The sequence below is a fragment of the Symphalangus syndactylus genome, chromosome 5 (genome assembly GCF_028878055.3).
Source record: "Symphalangus syndactylus isolate Jambi chromosome 5, NHGRI_mSymSyn1-v2.1_pri, whole genome shotgun sequence".
In the NCBI taxonomy this organism is placed as follows: domain Eukaryota; kingdom Metazoa; phylum Chordata; class Mammalia; order Primates; family Hylobatidae; genus Symphalangus; species Symphalangus syndactylus.
The window spans coordinates 154,628,483-154,648,275 of NC_072427.2; the positions used below are offsets into that span (position 1 = coordinate 154,628,483).

General features: G+C 37.8%; 1 protein-coding gene across 3 annotated transcripts in view; it reads left to right on the forward strand.

Annotated features, from left to right (window-relative positions):
* KDM5A (lysine demethylase 5A) overlaps positions 1-19,793 on the forward strand; it is a 121,823-nt gene that overhangs the window by 89,879 nt on the left and 12,151 nt on the right. For 2 of the 3 annotated variants that reach the window (XM_055281189.2, XM_063639853.1), the window contains exons 25-27: positions 8,722-8,881; positions 10,140-10,360; positions 12,789-13,199. In XM_055281189.2, coding sequence (XP_055137164.1) covers positions 8,722-8,881; positions 10,140-10,360; positions 12,789-13,199 — 792 coding nt within the window. Of the gene's footprint in view, positions 1-8,721; positions 8,882-10,139; positions 10,361-12,788; positions 13,200-19,705; positions 19,788-19,793 lie in introns of all 3 variants that reach the window. The other variant, XM_055281190.2, reaches the window with a different exon arrangement.

Sequence of the window (19,793 nt, forward strand, 5' to 3'; positions counted from 1 at the left end):
TGCTAGACAGAAGGTCACATTCAGAGATGGGTAATATAATACTTGGGCCCAGATTAGAATTTGCTGAGTTCCAGTTGCAGATACAACAAATTATTTACCATCAATGTGATTATTTTGGTAATGACACGTTACTGGTGGTGAAGAGAAGGTTTTGACAAGTTTGTTTTGTGTTGGATCCAGTTGGCTTTTCATTAGCCCTTTTTGTCAGGTGCAAGCCCTTTGCTTTTTAACCTAGTAATAACAATGTGATTAGGCAGAGACCCTGCCAGATTACAGTCAATCCATTGACTTGTTTTATGTGATTCTTAGTTGCTTTGTTTAGAATCTATTCTTGTAACGTGAGAATTCCTACTCTGATATAAAAGGCTGCTTCCAAAGAACAAGGGGAGATTCTCTTCCTACCCTTCACTATCTTTTATTTGTCTTTTCAGCTTGCAGATCAGCTTGGTACTGCTCATTAATCTCATCAGCATTAAAACTCCTAGGATGTAAAATTAAAACCATTCATCATAGATGCTCATAGATACCTCCGCTGGGAAATATTTTTTCTCAAGATAGAAATGGGAATTTCCAGTTATGTAACTTAAAGACTTGAAAACGGTTGAAACTTGAATTAGACTATTCAAATAATCTTTTTTTCATATTAAAATGTCTTATTATATGGTAGATTATTATTTTTCAATTTTGAAAGTTTTGTGAACAGATGGCCAAGTTTTGTTGCACTGATTTTCAAGGGCTGTTTGAGGGTCATTATTAAGAAAAGAGGCATTACAGTTGCGTACAGTTCTTGAATATCATCTTAGTGTACTGGTAAATCCCATTATGAAGAATTCATGGGCAGTCTGCTGAAAGGTACACTAGCTTATACCACACACAGCGGTACATTCTTAACCACATTGTTATCCAGAAGTTAATGACTATCTTTGTTTACGAAGTTGTTTATAGGGTGACTAGGAGCAGCTGAAAAGGAATGCAACCCATGCTAAGTATAATTAGCTTTTCCTTGAATACTGGAATCACCTGTTTACCCTAGTTAGAGGCCTTTGATATTTTTGGTGGTTCCTTTCTAGCACATTAAGTATTAGCCACTCTTCTACAATTGCTTAACATGATGGGCTTTGCTTGAAAGCAGACTGGTAACCTATGAAAACATCACAAGTATTGATGATTTTCAGGACTAGGGATCACAACTGTAGTTTCATATGGTTGGATGGAGTATTTTTTTGGAGGAATTTATATGAGAATCTTAGCTTACTGTCTCTTTGGAGTGGGTATTGGCAGGGTAGAAAAATAAGATTATGGATTTTCTAGTGTTAGCAATGTATTTGACAGCTGAGAAGAGAAGAATGGTGGCAAGACTTATGGTAATTCAAGTTCAAATTTACTTTGCAGTCAAATGCTCTACCACTGAGCTATACCCCTGCCAATTTACTTTGATGTTGATATCTTTGAATGAAAAAAAACAAAAGCCTATACTCTTGAGCATTTTCCCACAGAACAAGCGATAATTGCATAATGAAAATTTTATTTGCCAGTTTATTTGCATTTGGCCTGGTGGTTTTTTCCTCTGTGTGATGTCCTCTGTTGTGACCATAAATTCATACTTAAAATACTTTGAACTTAGTATTCTTGCTTGAGGAAGAGCCCCCTCTTGGTTTAGGAAGAGGGGTAGATAATTATTTAGTAAAATAAAATCAGTCATTTTATCTTAGCTACCATCCAGAAAATCATTACTTACGAGGTACATATTTAATGAAGCAAAGTCTGTCCTGCATCTTTTGGGATTGTGTCTATGTGGGTGAGCTTGTGGAAACTAATTTCAAGGAGAATCATCTGAGACCTAATCAGAGCTCACTTAACATTCCAAGGACTTTAAGTGAAACAATGAGATTAATGGGCAGTACCAAGCTGATCTGCAAGCTGAACTTATTTTTCCCCCCATCACTGTTATAATGAAATGAAAACAACTTTATTCAAAGACCTGCTACTATACTTCCTTTTGCTTAAAGTCAGTTTCCAAGAACCTACTGATGACATTGCATGAAGACTTACTGTAATCTGTATATTGTCAGTCAGATATATACTTGTATTAAGTAAGAGCAATTGGTAAGATTCTAGGTTTGAAAACCTCTAGAGAGGATTAAATGGTTTGTGTCCTTAAGCTGTCACATCTAAATTTATCTTCCCCTCCTTAACTTGTTGGTATAGGAGTTATTATAGGTTGTAGACTATAGAAGGTAGATTACTTAACCATAATTTTTTTTATTTAAGTTCTGGGGTACATGTGCAGAACGTACAGGTTTGCTACATAGGTATACACGTGCCATGGTGGTTTGCTGCACCCATCAACCTGTCATCTACATTAGGTATTTCTCCTAATGCTATGCTTCCCCTAGGCCTCCATCCTGGGACAGGCCCCGGTGTGTGATATTCCCCTCCCTGTGTCCGTATGTTCTCGTTGTTCACCTCCCACTTACGAGTGAAAACATGCGGTGTTTGGTTTCCTGTTCTTATGTTAGTTTGCTGAGAATGATGGTTTCCAGCTTCATCCATGTCTTTTGCAAAGGACACGAACTCATCCTTTTTTATGGCTACATAGTATTCCATGGTATATATGTGCCACATTTTCTTTATCTATTCTATCATTAGTGGGCATTTGGGTTGGTTCCAAGTCCTTGCTATTGTGAACAGCACTGCAGTAAACATATATGTGCATGTGTCTATAGTAGAATGATTTATAATCCTTTGGGTATATACCCAGTAATGGGATTGCTGGGTCAGATGGTAATTCTAGTTCTAGATCCTTGAGGAATCGCCAGAGTCTTCCACAATGGTTGAACTAATTGACACTCCCACCAACAGTGTAAAAGCATTCCTGTTTCTCCACATCCTCTGTAGCATCTGTTGTTTCCTGACTTTTTAATGATTGCCATTTTAACTGGTGTGAGATGATATCTCATTGTGGTTTTGATTTGCAATTCTCTAGTGACAGTGATGATGAGCATTTTTTCGTATGTTTGTTGGCTGCATAAATGTCTTCTTTTGAGAAGTGACTGTTCATATTCTTTGCCTACTTTTTGATGGGGTTGTTTTTTTCTTGTAAATTTGTTTAAGTTCTTTGTAGAGTCTGGATATTAGCCCTTTGTCAGATGGATAGATTGCAAAAATTATCTCCCATTCCGTAGGTTGCCTGTTCACTCTGCTGATAGTTTCTTTTGCTGTGCAGAAGCTCTTTAGTTTAATTAGATCCCATTTGTCTGTTTTGGCTTTTGTTGCCGTTGCTTTTGGTGTTTCGGTCATTAAGTCTTTGCCCATGCCTATGTCCTGAATGGTGCTGCCTAGGTTTTCTTCTAGGGTTTTTGTGGTTTTAGGTCTTACCTTTAAGTCTTTAATCCATCTTGAGTTAATTTTTGTATAAGGTGTAAGTAAGGGATCCAGTTTCAGCTTTCTGCATATGGCTGGTCAGTTTTCCCAGCACCATTTATTAAATAGGGAGTCCTTTCCCCATTTCTTGTTTTTGTCAGGTTTGTCAAAGATCAGATGGTTGTAGATGTGTGGTGTTATTTCTGAGGCCTCTGTTCTGTTCTATTGGTCTATATATCTGTTTTGGTACCAATACCATGCTGTTTTTGTTACTGTAGCCTTGTAGTATAGTTTGAAGTCAGGTAGCATGATGCCTCCAGTCTTGTTCTATTTTTTTAGGATTGCCTTGGCAATGTGGGCTCTTTTTTGGTTCCATATGAAATTTAAAGTAGTTTTTTCCAGTTCTGTGAAGAAAGTCAATGGTAGCTTGATGGGAATGGCATTGAATCTGTAAATTACTTTGGGCAGTATGGCCATTTTCACGATATTGATTCTTCCTACCCATGAGCATGGAATGTTCTTCCATTTGTTTGTATCCTCTTTTATTTTGTTGAGCAGTGGTTTGTAGTTATCCTTGAAGAGGTCCTTCACATCCTTTGTAAGTTGTATTCCTAGGTATTTTATTCTCTTTGTAGCAGTTGTGAATGGGAGTTCACTCATGATTTGGCTCTCTGTGTGTTAATGGTGTATAGGAATGCTTGTGATTTTTGCACATTGATTTTGTATGCTGAGACTTTGCTGAAGTTGCTTATCAGCTTAAGGAGATTTTGGGCTGAGATGCTGGGGTTTTCTAAATATACAATCATCTGCAAACAGGGACAATTTGACTTCCTCTGTTCCTTTTTGAATACCCTTTATTTCTTTCTCCTGCCTGATTGCCCTGGCCAGGACTTCCAATACTATATTGAATAGGAGTGGTGAGAGAGGGCATCCTTGTCTTGTGCCGGTTTTCAAAGGGAATGCTTCCAGTTTTTACCCATTCGATATGATATTGGCTGTGGGTTTGTAAGTAGCTCTTATTATTTTGAGATACATTCCATCAATACCTAGTTTATTGAGAGTTTTTAGCATGACAGGCTGTTGAATTTTGTTGAAGGCCTTTTCTGCATCTATCGAGATAATAATCATGTGGTTTTTGTCATTGGTTCTGTTTATGTGATGGATTACGTTTATTGATTTGCGTATGTTGAACTAGCCTTGCATCCTAGGCACAAAGCTGACTTGATCGTGGTGGATAAGCTTTTTGATGTGCTGCTGGATTCAGTTTGCCAGTATTTTATTGAGGATTTTCGCATCAATGTTCATCAGAGATATTGACCTGAAATTCTCTCTTTTTGTTGTGTCTCTGCCAGGTTTTGTTGTCAGGATGATCCTGGCCTCATGAAATGAGTTAGGGAGGATTCCCTCTTTCGCTGTTGTTTGGAATAGTTTCAGAAGGAATGGTACCAGATCCTCTTTGTACCTCTGGTAGAATTCGGCTGTGAATCTGTCTGGTCCTGGACTTTTTTTGGTTGGTATGCTATTAATTACTGCCTCAGTTTCAGAACTTGATTGGTCTGTTCAGGGATTCGACTTCTTCCTGGCTTAGTCTTGGGAGGCTGTATGTGTCCAGGAATTTATCCATTTCTTCTAGATTTTCTAGTTTATTTGTGTAGAGGTGTTTATAGTATTGTCTGCTGGTAGTTTGTATTTCTTGGGATTGATGGTGATACCCCCTTTATCATTTTTTATTGCATCTATTTGAATCTTCTCTGTTTTCTTCTTTATTAGCCTGGCTAGCGGTCTATTTTGTTGATCTTTTCAAAAAACCAGCTCCTGGATTCATTGATGTTTTGAAGAGTTTTTCATGTCTCTATCTCCTTCAGTTCTGCTCTGATCTTAGTTATTTCTTGCCTTCTGCTAGCTTTTGAATTTGTTTGCTCTTGCTTCTCTAGTTCTTTTAATTGTGATGTTAGGATGTCGATTTTAGATCTTTCCTGCTTTCTCTTGTGGGCATTTAGTGCTATAAATTTCCTTCTACACACTGCTTTGAATGTGTCCCAGAGGTTCTGGTATGTTGTGTCTTTGTTCTCATTGGTTTCAAAGAGCATCTTTATTTCTGCCTTCATTTCATTTTGTACCCAGTAGTCACTCAGGAGCAGGTTGTTAAGTTTCCATGTAGTTGTGTGGTTTTGAGTGAGTTTCTTAATCCTGAGTTCTAATTTGATTGCACTGTGGTCTGAGAGACTGTTATTATTTCCATTCTTTTGCATTTGCTGAGGGGTGTTTTACTTCTAATTATGTGGTCAGTTTTAGAATGAGTATGATGTGGTGCTGAGCAGAATGTATATTCTGTTGATTTGGGACGGAGAGTTCTGTAGATGTCTATTAGGTCTGCTTGGTGCAGAGCTGAGTTCAGTTCCTGAATATCCTTGTTAATTTTCTGTCTCATTGATCTAATATTGACAGTGGGGTGTTTAAGTCTCCCATTATTATTGTGTGGGAGTCTAAGTCTCTTTGTAGGTCTCTAAGGACTTGCTTTATGAATCTGGGTGCTCCTGTGTTGGGTGCATATATATTTAGGATAGTTAGCTCTTCTTGTTGCATTGATCCCTTTACCATTATGTAATGCCCTTCTTTGTCTCTTTTGATCTTTGTTGGTTTAAAGTCTGTTTTATCAGAGACTGGGATTGCAACCCCTGCTTTTTTTTTTTTGTTTTCCATTTGCTTGGTAGATCTTCCTCCATCCCTTTATTTTGAGCCTATGTGCATCTTTGCGAGTGAGATGGGTCTCCTGAATACAGCACACTGGTGGGTCTTGACTCTTTATCCAATTTGCTAGTCTGTGTCTTTAATTGGGGCATTTAGCCCATTTACATTTAAGGTTAATATTGTTATGTGTGAATTTGATCGTGTCATTATGATGTTAGCTGGTTATTTTGCCCATTAGTTGATGCAGTTCCTTCATAGCGTCGATGGTCTTTACGATTTGGTATGTTTTTTTCAGTGGCTGGTACCGGTTGTTCCTTTCCATGTTTAGTGCTTCATTCAGGAGCTCTTGTAAGGCAGGCCTGGTGGTGACAAAATCTCTCAGCACTTGCTTGTCTGGAAAGGATTTTATTTTTCCTTCACTTATGAAGCTTAGTTTGGCTGGATACGAAATTCTGGGTTGAAAATTCATTTCTTTAAGAATGTTGAATATTGGCCCCCACTCTCTTCTGGCTTGTAGGGTTTCTGCCGAGAGATCCACTGTTAGTCTGATGGGCTTCCCTTTGTGGATAACTTGACCTTTCTCTCTGGCTGCCCTTAACACTTTTTCCTTCATTTCAACATTGGTGAATCTGATATTTAGGTGTCTTGGGTTTGCTCTTCTCGAGGAGTATCTTTGTGGTGTTCTCTGTATTTCCTGAATTTGAATGTTGTCCTGCCTTGCTAGGTTGGGGAAGTTCTCCTGGATAATATCCTGAAGAGTGTTTTCCAAGTTGGTTCCATTCTTCCCGTCACTTACAGGTGTAGATTTGGTCTTTTCACCTACTCCCATATTTATTGGAGGCTTTGTTCGTTTCTTTTCACTCTTTTTTCTCTAATCTTGTCCTCTCACTTTATTTCATTGAATTGATCTTCAATCTCTGATATCCTTTCTTCTGCTTGATCGATTCGGCCATCGATACTTGTGTATGCTTCAGGAAGTTCTCGTGCTGTGTTTTGCTGCTCTATCAGTTCATTTGTGTTCTTTTCTAAACTGGTTATTCTAGTTAGCAATTCATCTAACCTTTTCTCAAGGTTCTTAGCTTCCTTGCATTGGGTTAGAACATGCTCCTTTAGCTCGGAGGAGTTTGTTATTACCCACCTGCTGAAGCCTACTTCTGTCAGTTCGTCAAACTCATTCACCATCCAGTTTTGTTCCTTTGCTGGCGAGGAGATTTGATCCTTTGGAGGAGGAGAGGCGTTCTGGTTTTTGGAATTTTCAGCCTTTTTGTGCTGGTTTCTCCCCATCTTCATGGATTTATCTACCTTTGGTCTTTGATGTTGGTGACCTTCGGGTGGGGTCTCTGAGTGGACGTCCTTTTTGTTGATGTTGATACTGTTCCTTTCTGTTTGTTAGTTCTCTTTCAAACAGTCAGGCCCCTCTGCTGCAGGTGTGCTGGAGTTTGGTGGAGGTCCACTCCAGACTCTCTTTGCCTGGGTATCACCAGCAGAGGCTGCAGAACAGCAAAGATTGCTGCTTGTTCCTTCCTCTGGAAGCTTCATCCCAGAGGGGCACTGGCCAGATGCCAGCCACAGTTCTCCTGTATAATGTGTCTGTCGACCCCTGCTGGGAGGTGTCTCCCAGTCAGGATGCACGGGGGCCAGGGACCCCCTTGAGGAGGCAGTCTGTTCCTTATCAGGGCTCGAATGCTGTGCTGGGAGATCCGCTGCTCTCTTCAGAGCTGTCAGGCAGGGACATTTAAGTCTGCTGAAACTGTGCCCACAGCTGCCCCTTACCCCAGGTGCTCTGTCCCAGGGAGCTGGGGGTTTTATCTATAAGTCCCTGACTGGGGCTGCTGCCTTTCTATCAGAGATGCCCTGCCCAGAGAGGAGGAGTCTAGAGAGCAATAGTAGTTTTTTTGTAGGTTTATTATCTCTGTGGATTGCTTTTGACCTTTACACTCTCTTTTGTCTTGAATCTGTTATCATTATGTTCTGGACAGAACGAGGTCTAGCTGCTCTTTCTCTCAGTCCAGTAAGGAGATACAGACTGACTGGGAAAGAAGGGAGTTAATTTCTGCAACTGGTTATGGAGTAACTCACCAGACCAACTAAAAGTTACAAGTTTTTTTCGATGCCTTGTATTCAGTCTAAACTCTATGTCTGTGTGTGGGAGGTGCACCTACAAGCCAGAATGTTTCATTCAAACTGTATCTAATCTTTAGGTAGGGTCCAGGGTCTGGAAAGCTTTCTCTAGAGACTTGGAAAGTTTTCCTAATCTTAAGTGGGCCCTGGTACAAGGTGTGTGTAAGAATGCCTTCATAATTTTATCAGGCTTTAGGGTCTGAGAAAACCCAGGTGAAAATCTTAATGGGTTTGTTTTCACATTTCAGCCCTTGTAGGAAGGCAGTAGTTTTCTCCAGTTCTTTACTGTTTAATTTACACATTCATCAGAATTATAGTAATGTGTTAGTAGAAACTGTTCTGATTGCTAATGGAGACCTGGCCTGCCACAATTACAGTTTTTCTCCCCAATGGACATTTTCTGTCTTATTTAACATCAGATATTTAATTTCAGTCTCATATTTTTAGTATATTAGAAGCTTTAACCTGAAAGCCTCCATTTTGGGCCTTGTCATAAAATAAGTTAAATGACTCTAATTCTGAATACTTCTCTTGTTTCTTCTTCAGGACACAGCCAGTGTGAAGTCCTCTAGTAGTCTTGAACCCAATCTTTTTTGTGATGAAGAGATTCCCATCAAATCTGAGGAGGTAGTGACCCACATGTGGACAGCACCTTCATTTTGTGCAGAGCATGCTTATTCTTCTGCTTCTAAGAGTTGTTCTCAAGGTATTACTCCTTTAAAAAACTGTGGGGAAGATAAGCGGAAAACCAATGAGAAAAAACATTATGTTAATCAAGACTGTGAATCCATTTTGAGTGGAGTACAATGGTTGGCCATGAAATACTAATGGAACCTGAAAATGCTGTTTTCTTTTGGAAAAGCCAGTCCCTGTTTGCATTTTCTGTCATCACAACCTGAAAACTTACAAAGAATTTCAGAGTCCTAATTAGAAGAACTTTAGGGGCCATCTAGTCCCATGCCTCAGTTCTAGAAAATCCCAGATAGGTAGTCCTTCACCCTCTATTTGGTCATTATCAGGTGTTGTGGAACTGCTGCTTTTTAAGCGTATTTATTCTGGTTTTGGGTAACTTTAATTGTTAGAAAGTTCTTCCTTTCCTTGGAGGGTGATTTTCTCTGTGATGTAATTTTTCTCTCCCTCAGCAAAAACAAGTCACATTACTTTAGGTCACAACTCTGGAAGATGGAGGGTGTTTATCTCTTTATAATAAAATTCAGGATTTTATGGAACTGTGTATTATTGTCTGTTCATTAGAAAGATAACCAGTTATTTATATAAGGCAGCCAAATGCTTTATTAAATGCTTAATCTTTTGGTATACTCTAAAATGGAGAGATTCTGGTTGCTCGCTCCCCTTGCCACACGATAAAGACTCAGTAGAGATTAACATTCAGGATAAAGAACCACTTTTTTTTTTTTCTTTTTTTTTTTTTTTGAGATGGAGTTTCTCTCTTGTTGCCCAGGCTGGAGTGCAGTGGCGTGATCTTGGCTCATTGCAACCTCCCCCTCCCTAGTTCAAGCGATTCTCCTACCCTCAGCCTCGTGAGTAGCTGGGATTACAGGCATGCGCCACCACGCTTGGCTAATTTTTTTGTATTTTTAGTAGAGACGGGGTTTCACTATGTTAGTCAGGCTGGTTTCGAACTCCTGACCTCAGGTGATCTGCCTGCTTCAGCCTCCCGAAGTGTTGGGATTACAGGTGTGAGCCGCCACACTCGGCTGGAAGAACTGCTTTTTATTAATAACCCCAAACCATTTTTTTTTAGAGTGGGCCTTGGAATTGTTCATCTTTTTGGTCGGTATTTGTTTCTAATTCTGTTTACATTTTCATACTGATATAATGAATCCAGATATCTGAAGTTAGTATTGGGGGATGGGGGGCTATTCTCAATATTTACTTTGAAAACATGTTTTTTCCACAGTTTTAATTTTTTTTGCTTTGTTTTATGGTATTTTTTGGGAAAGGCTCTAGCACCCCAAGGAAACAACCTCGGAAGAGCCCTTTGGTGCCCCGAAGTTTGGAACCTCCAGTGCTGGAGTTGTCACCTGGAGCTAAGGCACAACTGGAAGAACTTATGATGGTTGGAGATCTCCTGGAAGTATCTCTGGACGAAACTCAACACATATGGCGGATTTTGCAGGCCACACATCCACCCTCTGAAGACAGATTCTTGCATATCATGGAGGTGTGGATTTAATATTTAAACAATGGTTAAAAACTAGAATGCCTAGGTTCCTTAGAGGTATCATGAATATTGGCAAAGGGATGGCTGAGGGCAGTAATCTGGCTGGCCTACTTTCCCACTTCAGCCAAAGAAATTGGGCTTTGTGGCTTGCTGGCTTGCCTGCCTCCCTCCCTCCCGCCCTCTCTCCCTCCCTTCCTCCCTCTTTCTTTCTTTCTCTCTTTCTCTTTCTTTTTCTTTTTTGTCTCTCTTTTTCTTTCTTTTCTCGTTTCCTTTCCTTTCTTTTTCTTTTCTTTTTTCTTCTCTCCTTTTTTCCTTTCGTCTTTCCTTTTTCCTTCCCCTTTCGCCTTTCCCCTTTCCTTTCCTTTCTTCTTGTGGGACACCAGAGATTTGATTTACGGTTTTCTTTATTAAGCTTTTAGGTAGTATCTAATTTGGGGAAAAAAAGGCCATTTCTGCTAAAAAGAAGCGGAGAAGGGCAAGATTGATAATCATCCAGTTTAGAACAACCTCTTTAGCCCAGACTCCCATTATTGGAGGGCTCAGAGATAGGGGAGAATATATAGTGGCTATAAAAAAGAAGCACAGGGATGGTTAAGTAGTAGAAGACTGGGTGGGAGAGAAGGTCCACATTCATATATCACACTTACATAGCAGTTCCATGAGCTCATTTGATGAGATGATGATACCATATCCATGAGCTCATTTGGTCCTCACCACCGTCTTGAAGAGGAATGGGTAGGGGAGCTAGAGGGCAAGTATTTTACCCATTCTGCATATGAAGAAAGTAAGTATGAGAGGTAGAAAATTAAGGTCACAGATCCAGTAAAAAAATAAAGAGACCTGGATTCTAATTCTGCCATTTGACTCTTTTCTTTTCATTCGTTTTCATGAGTATTCTTTTCATTAGTTTCCTTCTTTCCATGTAATGGAATGGTACCATGTCACCAACAGTTGATACAGATATATTTAGCATACTATAGTTCGTTTTTGTTTTGAAAGTCAGATCTGGCTGCGTAGCCTAATTTAGATAGTGTTTTCCAGTCTACTAAGCATTTTCTTCACATTCGTTATCTTACCCAATCCTCTTTATTTTACAGATAAGGAAGCACAAAGTATTAAGAGGTTAAATATCTTGTTCAAGATGTAATAGACTTAAGGCACTTATAATCCAGTGTTCTTTTGGATTCTGCTGATTCTTAGGTTTCTGTCAAAGATTTTCAAGTGTCAAATCTATAGAAAAATGAGTTCTCAAGGGAATTATTAGGTTTATGTTATGTTTCTTCAGTATTTCTTTCTCTGATGCCTCCTCCTTTCTGTTACTAGATACACTTTTACCGTTAAAATTTTAAATGTTTATTACATTGGCACATACTAGCAACAATATTAAAAAGCTGAAAACAAAAATGACAATTTTTTTTGCTTTGTCACATGAACTGTTTTCTAGCCCTTGGCAAAGTCACTATATATTCTGTGTAATGAGATCATGGATACAATTTTATGTTTTTCTGACTTTTTAAAAATAACTACCAATACTTTTATTATCCTGAAGACCCCAAAAGTTATTACATAATTTAGTACAGTTTGCTTTTTGTGTATATTTTCATCTCTAACAGAGATGCTACAGACTGTGTTAATATATTATGCTAACACTGATTTTTTTTGTGTGCCCTTTTTCTCCTAGTAAGCTAATATAAGTTAAATATTTCATTTCGGACTTGTAATTTTCTACTGTTATCTTCATTGAATAGTATACTTGCCTTCTTAAAATGTCTTTTAAATATCTTTAGAATAACATAAATTTTTTTTTTTTTTTTTTTTTGACATGGAGTCTTGCTCTGTCGCTCAGGCTGGAGTGCAGTGGATTGATCGTGGCTCACTGCAACCTCCGCCTCCTGGGATCAAGTCATTCTCCTGCCTCAGCCTCCCAAGTAGCTGGGACTACAGGCATGTGCCACCATGCCCAGCTAATTTTTGTATTTTTAGTAGAGTCGGGGTTTCGTCATGTTGGTTAGGCTGGTCTCGAACTCCTGACCTCAAGTGATCCACCCGCCTCGGCCTCCCAAAATGCTGGGATTACAGGCGTGAACCACCGTGCCTGGCCCATAAATCTTTTTTATTGTAGCATAATATACATAACATAAAATTTACCATTTTAACCCTTTTTAGGTAGACAATTCAGTTACATTAAGTAGATTGACAGTGTTGCGCAACTGTTACCACTATTCATTTCCTGAATTTTTTAGTTATCCCCAGCAGAAACTATACCCACTAAACAAGTTTCCATTTCTTCTTCCCTTCAGCCTCTGGTAACCTCTGTTCGACTTTCTGTCTCTCTGAATGTGTCTATTCTAGGTACCTCGTATAAGAGAGTAATACTGTTTTTTAACTGTCTTGCTTTAAAATTGTTCCTAAATTTATATTTTTGAAGGATGACAGCATGGAAGAGAAACCATTAAAAGTGAAAGGAAAAGACTCTTCAGAGAAGAAACGGAAACGGAAGCTAGAAAAGGTAGAGCAGCTTTTTGGAGAAGGAAAACAGAAGTCCAAGGAGTTAAAGAAAATGGACAAACCTAAAAAGAAGAAATTAAAATTAAGTGCAGACAAATCAAAGGAGCTGAATAAACTGGCCAAGAAACTAGCAAAAGAAGAAGAGAGAAAGAAAAAGAAGGAGAAGGCTGCTGCAGCCAAAGTTGAACTTGTGAAAGAGAGCACTGAAAAGAAAAGAGAGAAAAAGGTGCTGGACATCCCCTCAAAGTATGACTGGTCAGGAGCAGAGGAGTCTGATGATGAGAATGCTGTATGCGCAGCACAGAACTGCCAAAGGCCCTGTAAGGACAAGGTGAGTTCCAACTATTTATAGTCAAGCATGAGAGGTCAAGGAACAACAGTTGTGGAGACATGTTTGTTATCAATGTATAGTATGTTTTTGATTCTAGGATTTGGACTTCCAACATAATATCTTTTGTACAATTTCTATAAACTGTTTTGAATAATGAGGCTCTTAGTGTGCCTAGTAGAAGTGTTGTATTTTAAAAATCATATGCTTAATAACATAATGAGACAGGAGCAGAGAGAAGCTATGTGACATTCCCTGGCAAACAGTGCATTTCATATGCAGTGGGCATAACAAGTTTCAGAATAATCTTGTGCCTTCCCTATAAGGTGACTCAGAGAACTAAATACCTTGTCAGATAGTCACAACGGGCTGAAAAAAATCCTGGGCCAGTATTGTAAGAGCTGTGGCAAATTGCATTAAGATGGTATTCCAAAGACTTGAAACTTTTAGTCCATATCTTACACTCAGACCTGTGAGCACTCTCCCAAATGGAATATGATTTTCTTCAAATCTTTTGCAACAAATAATTCAAACCTATAAATGTATTATTTTAGGCCAGGCAAGGTGTGGCTCACATCTGTAATCCCAGCACTTTGGGAGGCCAAGGTGGGCGGATCACCTGAGGTCAGGAGTTCAAGACCAGCCTAGCCAACATGGTGAAATCCCATCTCTACTAAAAATACAAAAAATGAGCAGAGTGTGGTGGTGTGCGCCTGTAATCTCAGCTACTTGGGAGGCTGTGGCAGGAGAATCGCTTGAACCCAGGAGGCAGAGGTTGGAGTGAGCCAGGATGGCTCCATTGTGCTCCAGCTTGGGCAACAAGAGCGAAACTCTGTCTCAAAAAAAAGCATTGTTTTAAAATTTCCAACCCTAAATTTTAAGTGTAGTAATTCTCTTATGGCCGTTGTTTAGATATAATGTTGACAGTATGAACTTTTGAGAGTAGTAGTCAGACTTTATGAAAAATTCCAGTTGTTTAAATGATTGGAGGCACCTGTTATGGCACTTATCAAGAATATTGATAAATCTGTAGTTTTAATTTTATTATGCTCGTTATACTATTTGATATTTAGAATTCTAATAGTGCCTCAGTTTGAAAATATAAACAGTAAATAAAACTGCATCACTGTTCCCTATAGGTTATGCCCTCACTTTTTCAATGAAATACTTAAACATTTTTAGAGCTTCAAGGGACCAAGAGGTTACCTTGTTCAGGCTGCTCATTTTACAAATGATGCAACCAGGACTCAGGGAAGATAATTATGTGACCAAAGTTACAGAGCTAATCAGTAGCAAAACCAAAAGTAGAACCCTAGATCCTGGCTGTCAGACCAGGTTCTGTCCACTAACACCTCTACCCCATTGGTAATTGAGATGTAAATACAAAAACACATTCCAAAACTAAATGACACATATTTAAATGAGATGTATTAGGGGTATTCCATTCATTTTTTGGAATGTGTATAGTAAAATATATATCCTATAGTCTAATCTTCCAAGGCAGACAGCTATAAATATTTTAATGTTTCCTTCCAATTTCTTTTCTATGGCGTTTGTTTTATATCATTGTCAGACTGTTTACTGACTTGCGTCTATTCATTTTATAAGCATCCTACTATATTATAAACATTTTAAAGCATTTTAATACATATATATGTGCATATTATTTTTATCTTTAATTTTAAATTTATTTCCATCTGAGTTTGTTTATTAAAGAGGCTGATGAAGAGTTAACTCTCTCTTTGGGTAACAAAGTGTAGCAGTGCAGTATTGGCAGAACCTTCTCCCTTTTCTTCTTTAATTTTATGGTAGTTTAAAGACTAGCAGCAAGGTAGGATGTTTCCTTTTTAAACTTTCCTGTCATTCTTTCTATAATGTTTGTATCTGTCATGAGCCTTTTGTCTTATTTTGTACTCTTTCTCCTTATCACTTAATCTTTCCCCTCCCTTCTGCTCAGCATTTAAATAGGATTCAGTTCATCCATTATTCCTGTTGTCTTCTTATAGCAATATAAGAAGGCTGGTTTTTTTTTCATTTACTATGAAACTGTCAAATTAACAGGTGCCCTGCCTATTCAAAGGGTTATGATGATAAGAGAAAACAATCTCTATGAAAGCACTTGTTAACCAAAAAATGCAACGTAAGTGCTAAGATGTGATCATTATTTTTGAAAGAACTGTGAGATTTGCTCCCAATATTATAGGCATTTTTTAAACAAAACCTTTAAACAAAATCTAGAGTTATCATCTACATTTTGATGGAGCAAAAGGAGATTTGGCTGAGTGCTCAGAGAAAATGTCTATTTTGAACTGTTAAGATACATAAAGGTGAGCAATGTGTGCCCTACCCTATGTTGTTAGTTTATATAAAATAGTGTTATATTTCTATAACGTGTTTCGTTTTAAGCAGAAGTTATTTCAGATTATAGATCTTTTGCCTGTTACTGCTGTTTTGCAGTTTTTGTAGTTCTACATGTTTGTTCCTGACATTGATTTTGCTAAATAAAAGTTACAGTTCTATAAAAATTTCTGTAAAGAATGTTAAAACTTTCTCAGTGTTTAGTGTTTCTCTGAGAAAACAATTAATATACAGCACACATCTTTAGAACAAACTAAGAAAAGAATGCTTTTGCCAGGTGCAGTGGCTCATCCCTGTAGTCCCAGCTACTCAGAAGGTTGAGACAGGAGGATTGCCTGAGTCCAGGAGTTCAAGGCTATAGTTAATGTGCTATGATCGCGCCTGTGATTGCCCCACTGCACTTCAGTCTGGGCTACACAGGGAGACCCTGTCTCAAAAAGAAAAAGATTGGCAAGATGATGTAAAAAAAAAAAAAAAAAGAAAAAAATCATGCTTTTTAGGCCAGTTTGTTCTTTAAGATACCATGCAGCAAAAAATAACTTCTAGGGTTCACTTGTGTTTAGGTGAATTCTCTGACCAGTAATTATTATTTCTCTAACCAATAGTTACCATGACTTTTCCCCCAAATATGCAGATTAATTTTTTTTTTTTTTTTTTTTTTTTGAGACAGGGTCCTACTCTGTTGCCCAGGCTGGAGTGCAGTGGTGTGGTCATAGCTCACTGCAGCCTTGATCTCTTGGGCTCCAGCAGTCCTCCTGCCGCAGCCTCCTGAATAGCTGGGACTACAGGCACATGCCACTACGCCCAGCTCTTTTTTTGAGAAAGGCTCTTTTAAAAATTAAAAGAAAGATTAAATGAGGCTAGTTAAATGTGCCTAGCCTCAGTTTCAAGATGTTTTAGAAAAAGACAATACCAGAATAATGCAAAAGATTTTGAAAAAATAATTTTTCCTTTGATTATTAAATGTCAAGCTAAAATTAATATTAACAAAGAACTATTTTTAAAAAATTAATTTTAAAGTTCAGAATCTTTTTCTCTCTGAACTCTTTATTCAGTCTTATTGGTACCAAAGATAAAACAAGTTAACTAGAAGAAGATCAAATTCTTTCAGGCTACTAATTTAACTAGTATTTTTCTTCTGTATTAGAATAAATATTTAATAATTTTACTTATGAAAATAGTCGTCTTTTTATCTTCACTTTTTTTAACCGTCTTACTGTTGGCCTTTTCATTTACCCATTCCTACTTCCATGAGAAGTTTTGTGTGGTAAATTAAGAGACTATGAACTCTCATTTTTACTATTTATTAGCCACCCTGATTTAAGATTTTCACGGGGGTGTTGCCTCAATCAAGGTATTTGCATTTCCAGCGGCTTTACTAGTTCATATCTCCTTTTAGCACAGATAATCAAAGGTTAAGTTACCTAAATGTGTGTAATACACACACACGTACGCACACGCGCATGATGTTGAGCTAGAGTGACCAACTGTCCCGGTTTCCCTGGGACTTTCCCAGTTTTAGCACTGAAATTCCCACACACTGAGAAATCTGTCATTCCTTGGCAAATTGGGAGGATTGGTCACTGAATATTTGAGAGCACCAAGAAAATATACACAAGGATTCTGAACATATGTTGTAGTTCACTTAGTGAATTGTTTTCCTGTTTCAAATCCGGCTTTTGCCAGGAAACTTGGGGTGCAAAAGATATTAAATGCCAAAATAACAAAAGCTCAGTTTAATTAGTAAGCTAAGAATATCACTAAATTACCAGATTTTCTTTTTTCCCAGTGCAGTACTATTCTCTAATAAATGAACAAAGTATACTATGCCAAAAATTTTTTCTTAAGTGTGAATATGAAACCATACAGCAAAACATGAATATTAAACTAATATTTCCTCTTTTTAGTATGTTTCTTTTTAAAACAGACATTTCCCCCAGATCTAAACATAGTAACCTATTTGTACTGTAATGTAAAATCTCTTATCATTTAATATTTGAACAGTTCATGGCTGTGAAGTTTAATAATTATTTTTGTGATTCACTAAATACATCTCCTAGAAATAATGAAAGGGGAAATGACAATTTATACAGTTATCCAAATTCTATGTTCTTGAGTTTTCAGGATACTACATAGTCTGTTGCTCCTGTGTCAGAATTATCTGTGGATTCAGTTGACATCCCAAACTTTAGTTTGCTTTATGATGCTGTGGGCCTTTCACACAAAAGTAGAACTCAAAGTTGATTGTTAGTAGGTGAACATGATAAAAAAGATATTAGTAAAGCGAAGGACTGTTTTTTGCTTTTTCTATTATCAGGCTAAATTGTTACATAACCTGTAGTCTAGGTTAAAATTTGTGTACCAATATCTCAAGGAAGGTTATATACTCTTTTGAAATGGTAGAAGATCTAGGCTTAGGAAGGGACCTCTAGTCAAAATCACAAAAGGGAAAGTATTGTTTTATTTGCAAGAGAATTTTGGGAAATTGTAAGCCAGTGAGTATAGTGCAAACACTAGATTTAAAAAGACATGGGACACTTTTCTTTGTAGCAAATACTGATACATTGATAACTTTCTTATCCAATGGATTAGCATGAATGGGGACTAGACTGGATTAAGAGGGTTGGAGGTAAAGGTGAAGGTAACTGTTGGTTCACTGGTACCGTTATAAAAAGCATAGTATCTTAAGTCTGGGCAGCACAGAGAACCACAGTTTATCTATTCAGTTCCCTTTACCAGTCCCAAACAGCCAAAACACTCACTGTGAGTGCACCTACCCTACAGCTAGCATTTTATGAGTCTTTATTGCTTGTAATACTTTAATTTTTACATTTTGCACAGATGCCATTATTTCCCTTTTTTTTTTTTTTTTTGGTCTCTGATTAGTTTGCTACAATAGGAACATTTTGGTGAGTTTTTTTATTGCACAGACTTCAGAAGCTAAACAATTACAGAACAAATACAAATCAGTTTAGGAAGGTATTGTGAAGTTGCTCTGAATTTACAGGAAGCGATATCACAGAGAGCCAGCAATGATCAGATTTAGAATATATGAGAATCACTTGGGAGCTGATTAAAAATGTAAGCTTCTGGCTTGTACTCCCCAGATATTCTGAGTTCATAGGATGATGGGTCCCAGCCACATTTTTAACAAACACAATGGATGATTCTGAGGCCAGTGGTCTACACACTTTGAAAAGCAGTGCTACAGACAGTTATATCAAGGTGCAAAACGTTTTGTGTAGTGTAGGGTAACGAGTAGAGCCATGAGACCACGACTGGAAAGTGCCTCCAGTATCCTAGGCAGTGAATTAGATGTTTTGCCATAGATTATTTCATTGGATCCTCTTGGTAATCTTGTAATTAATGTCATCTCCATTTTTCAGATGAGGAAATTGAGTCACTCAGTGAGGTTAAATGACTTGCCTGAAATTATACACACTGGAACTCAGGAATCTTTATGTTAAAAAATATTGTCTCTTAAGATCTAGAACTTCAGCATAGGAGTAATACAAGTAGAATATCATTTTGACAAATTATTTTTCCCACCCCTTATTACAAGCCTAAAACTACTGACATGACTACTGTGGTTTTGACAGTTTTTTATAGGACATGGAAACTAATTTTGAAAACCACTCACTTTCTATGAATGAAACTCATTTACCCAGCCAAAACCTCCTTCATCTGTTCTTTCTCTTAAGTTGTATAGAGGTACTTCTTGGATCCCTTTCTGTTCCTCACTTTGGTATCTGGTAAAGCTTATGGTTTTAGGTGGCTTCTTACGTTGCCAGTGAAATGACCAACCTTGGTATTGAGGTGAGGGAGAGTAGCTCTTTTCATCTGAAATGTTCTTGTCTGCCATGACATTAGCTATAAAAACTACCACAATCAGCCTTCAAATATAAAAGCCCAAAGTCACTTTATTGTTAACTCTTAAGTCCAAGGCTTAAAGTCACCAAACTACAATCCCTTCCTAGCCTCCTGTAATCAAAGTGTTGTCAGAAGGGCCAAAGTTTGACACCTGCCACTGACCTATCAGTTTTTCAGATTTTAATTTTAAACCCCAGAGTGATCTATTGACCTGTGTCTTTGACTGTTATAATTGGTTAATTTGTAAGATTTGACGTCTGATATTTGCTAACTTTTTATAGGGAGTTGTATTTGTAACGGAAGAAGAGAAGAATAAAAAATATTAGTTTTAAAAGTGGCCTATGTGACTGCTTTTCTAAAAAGGTATTT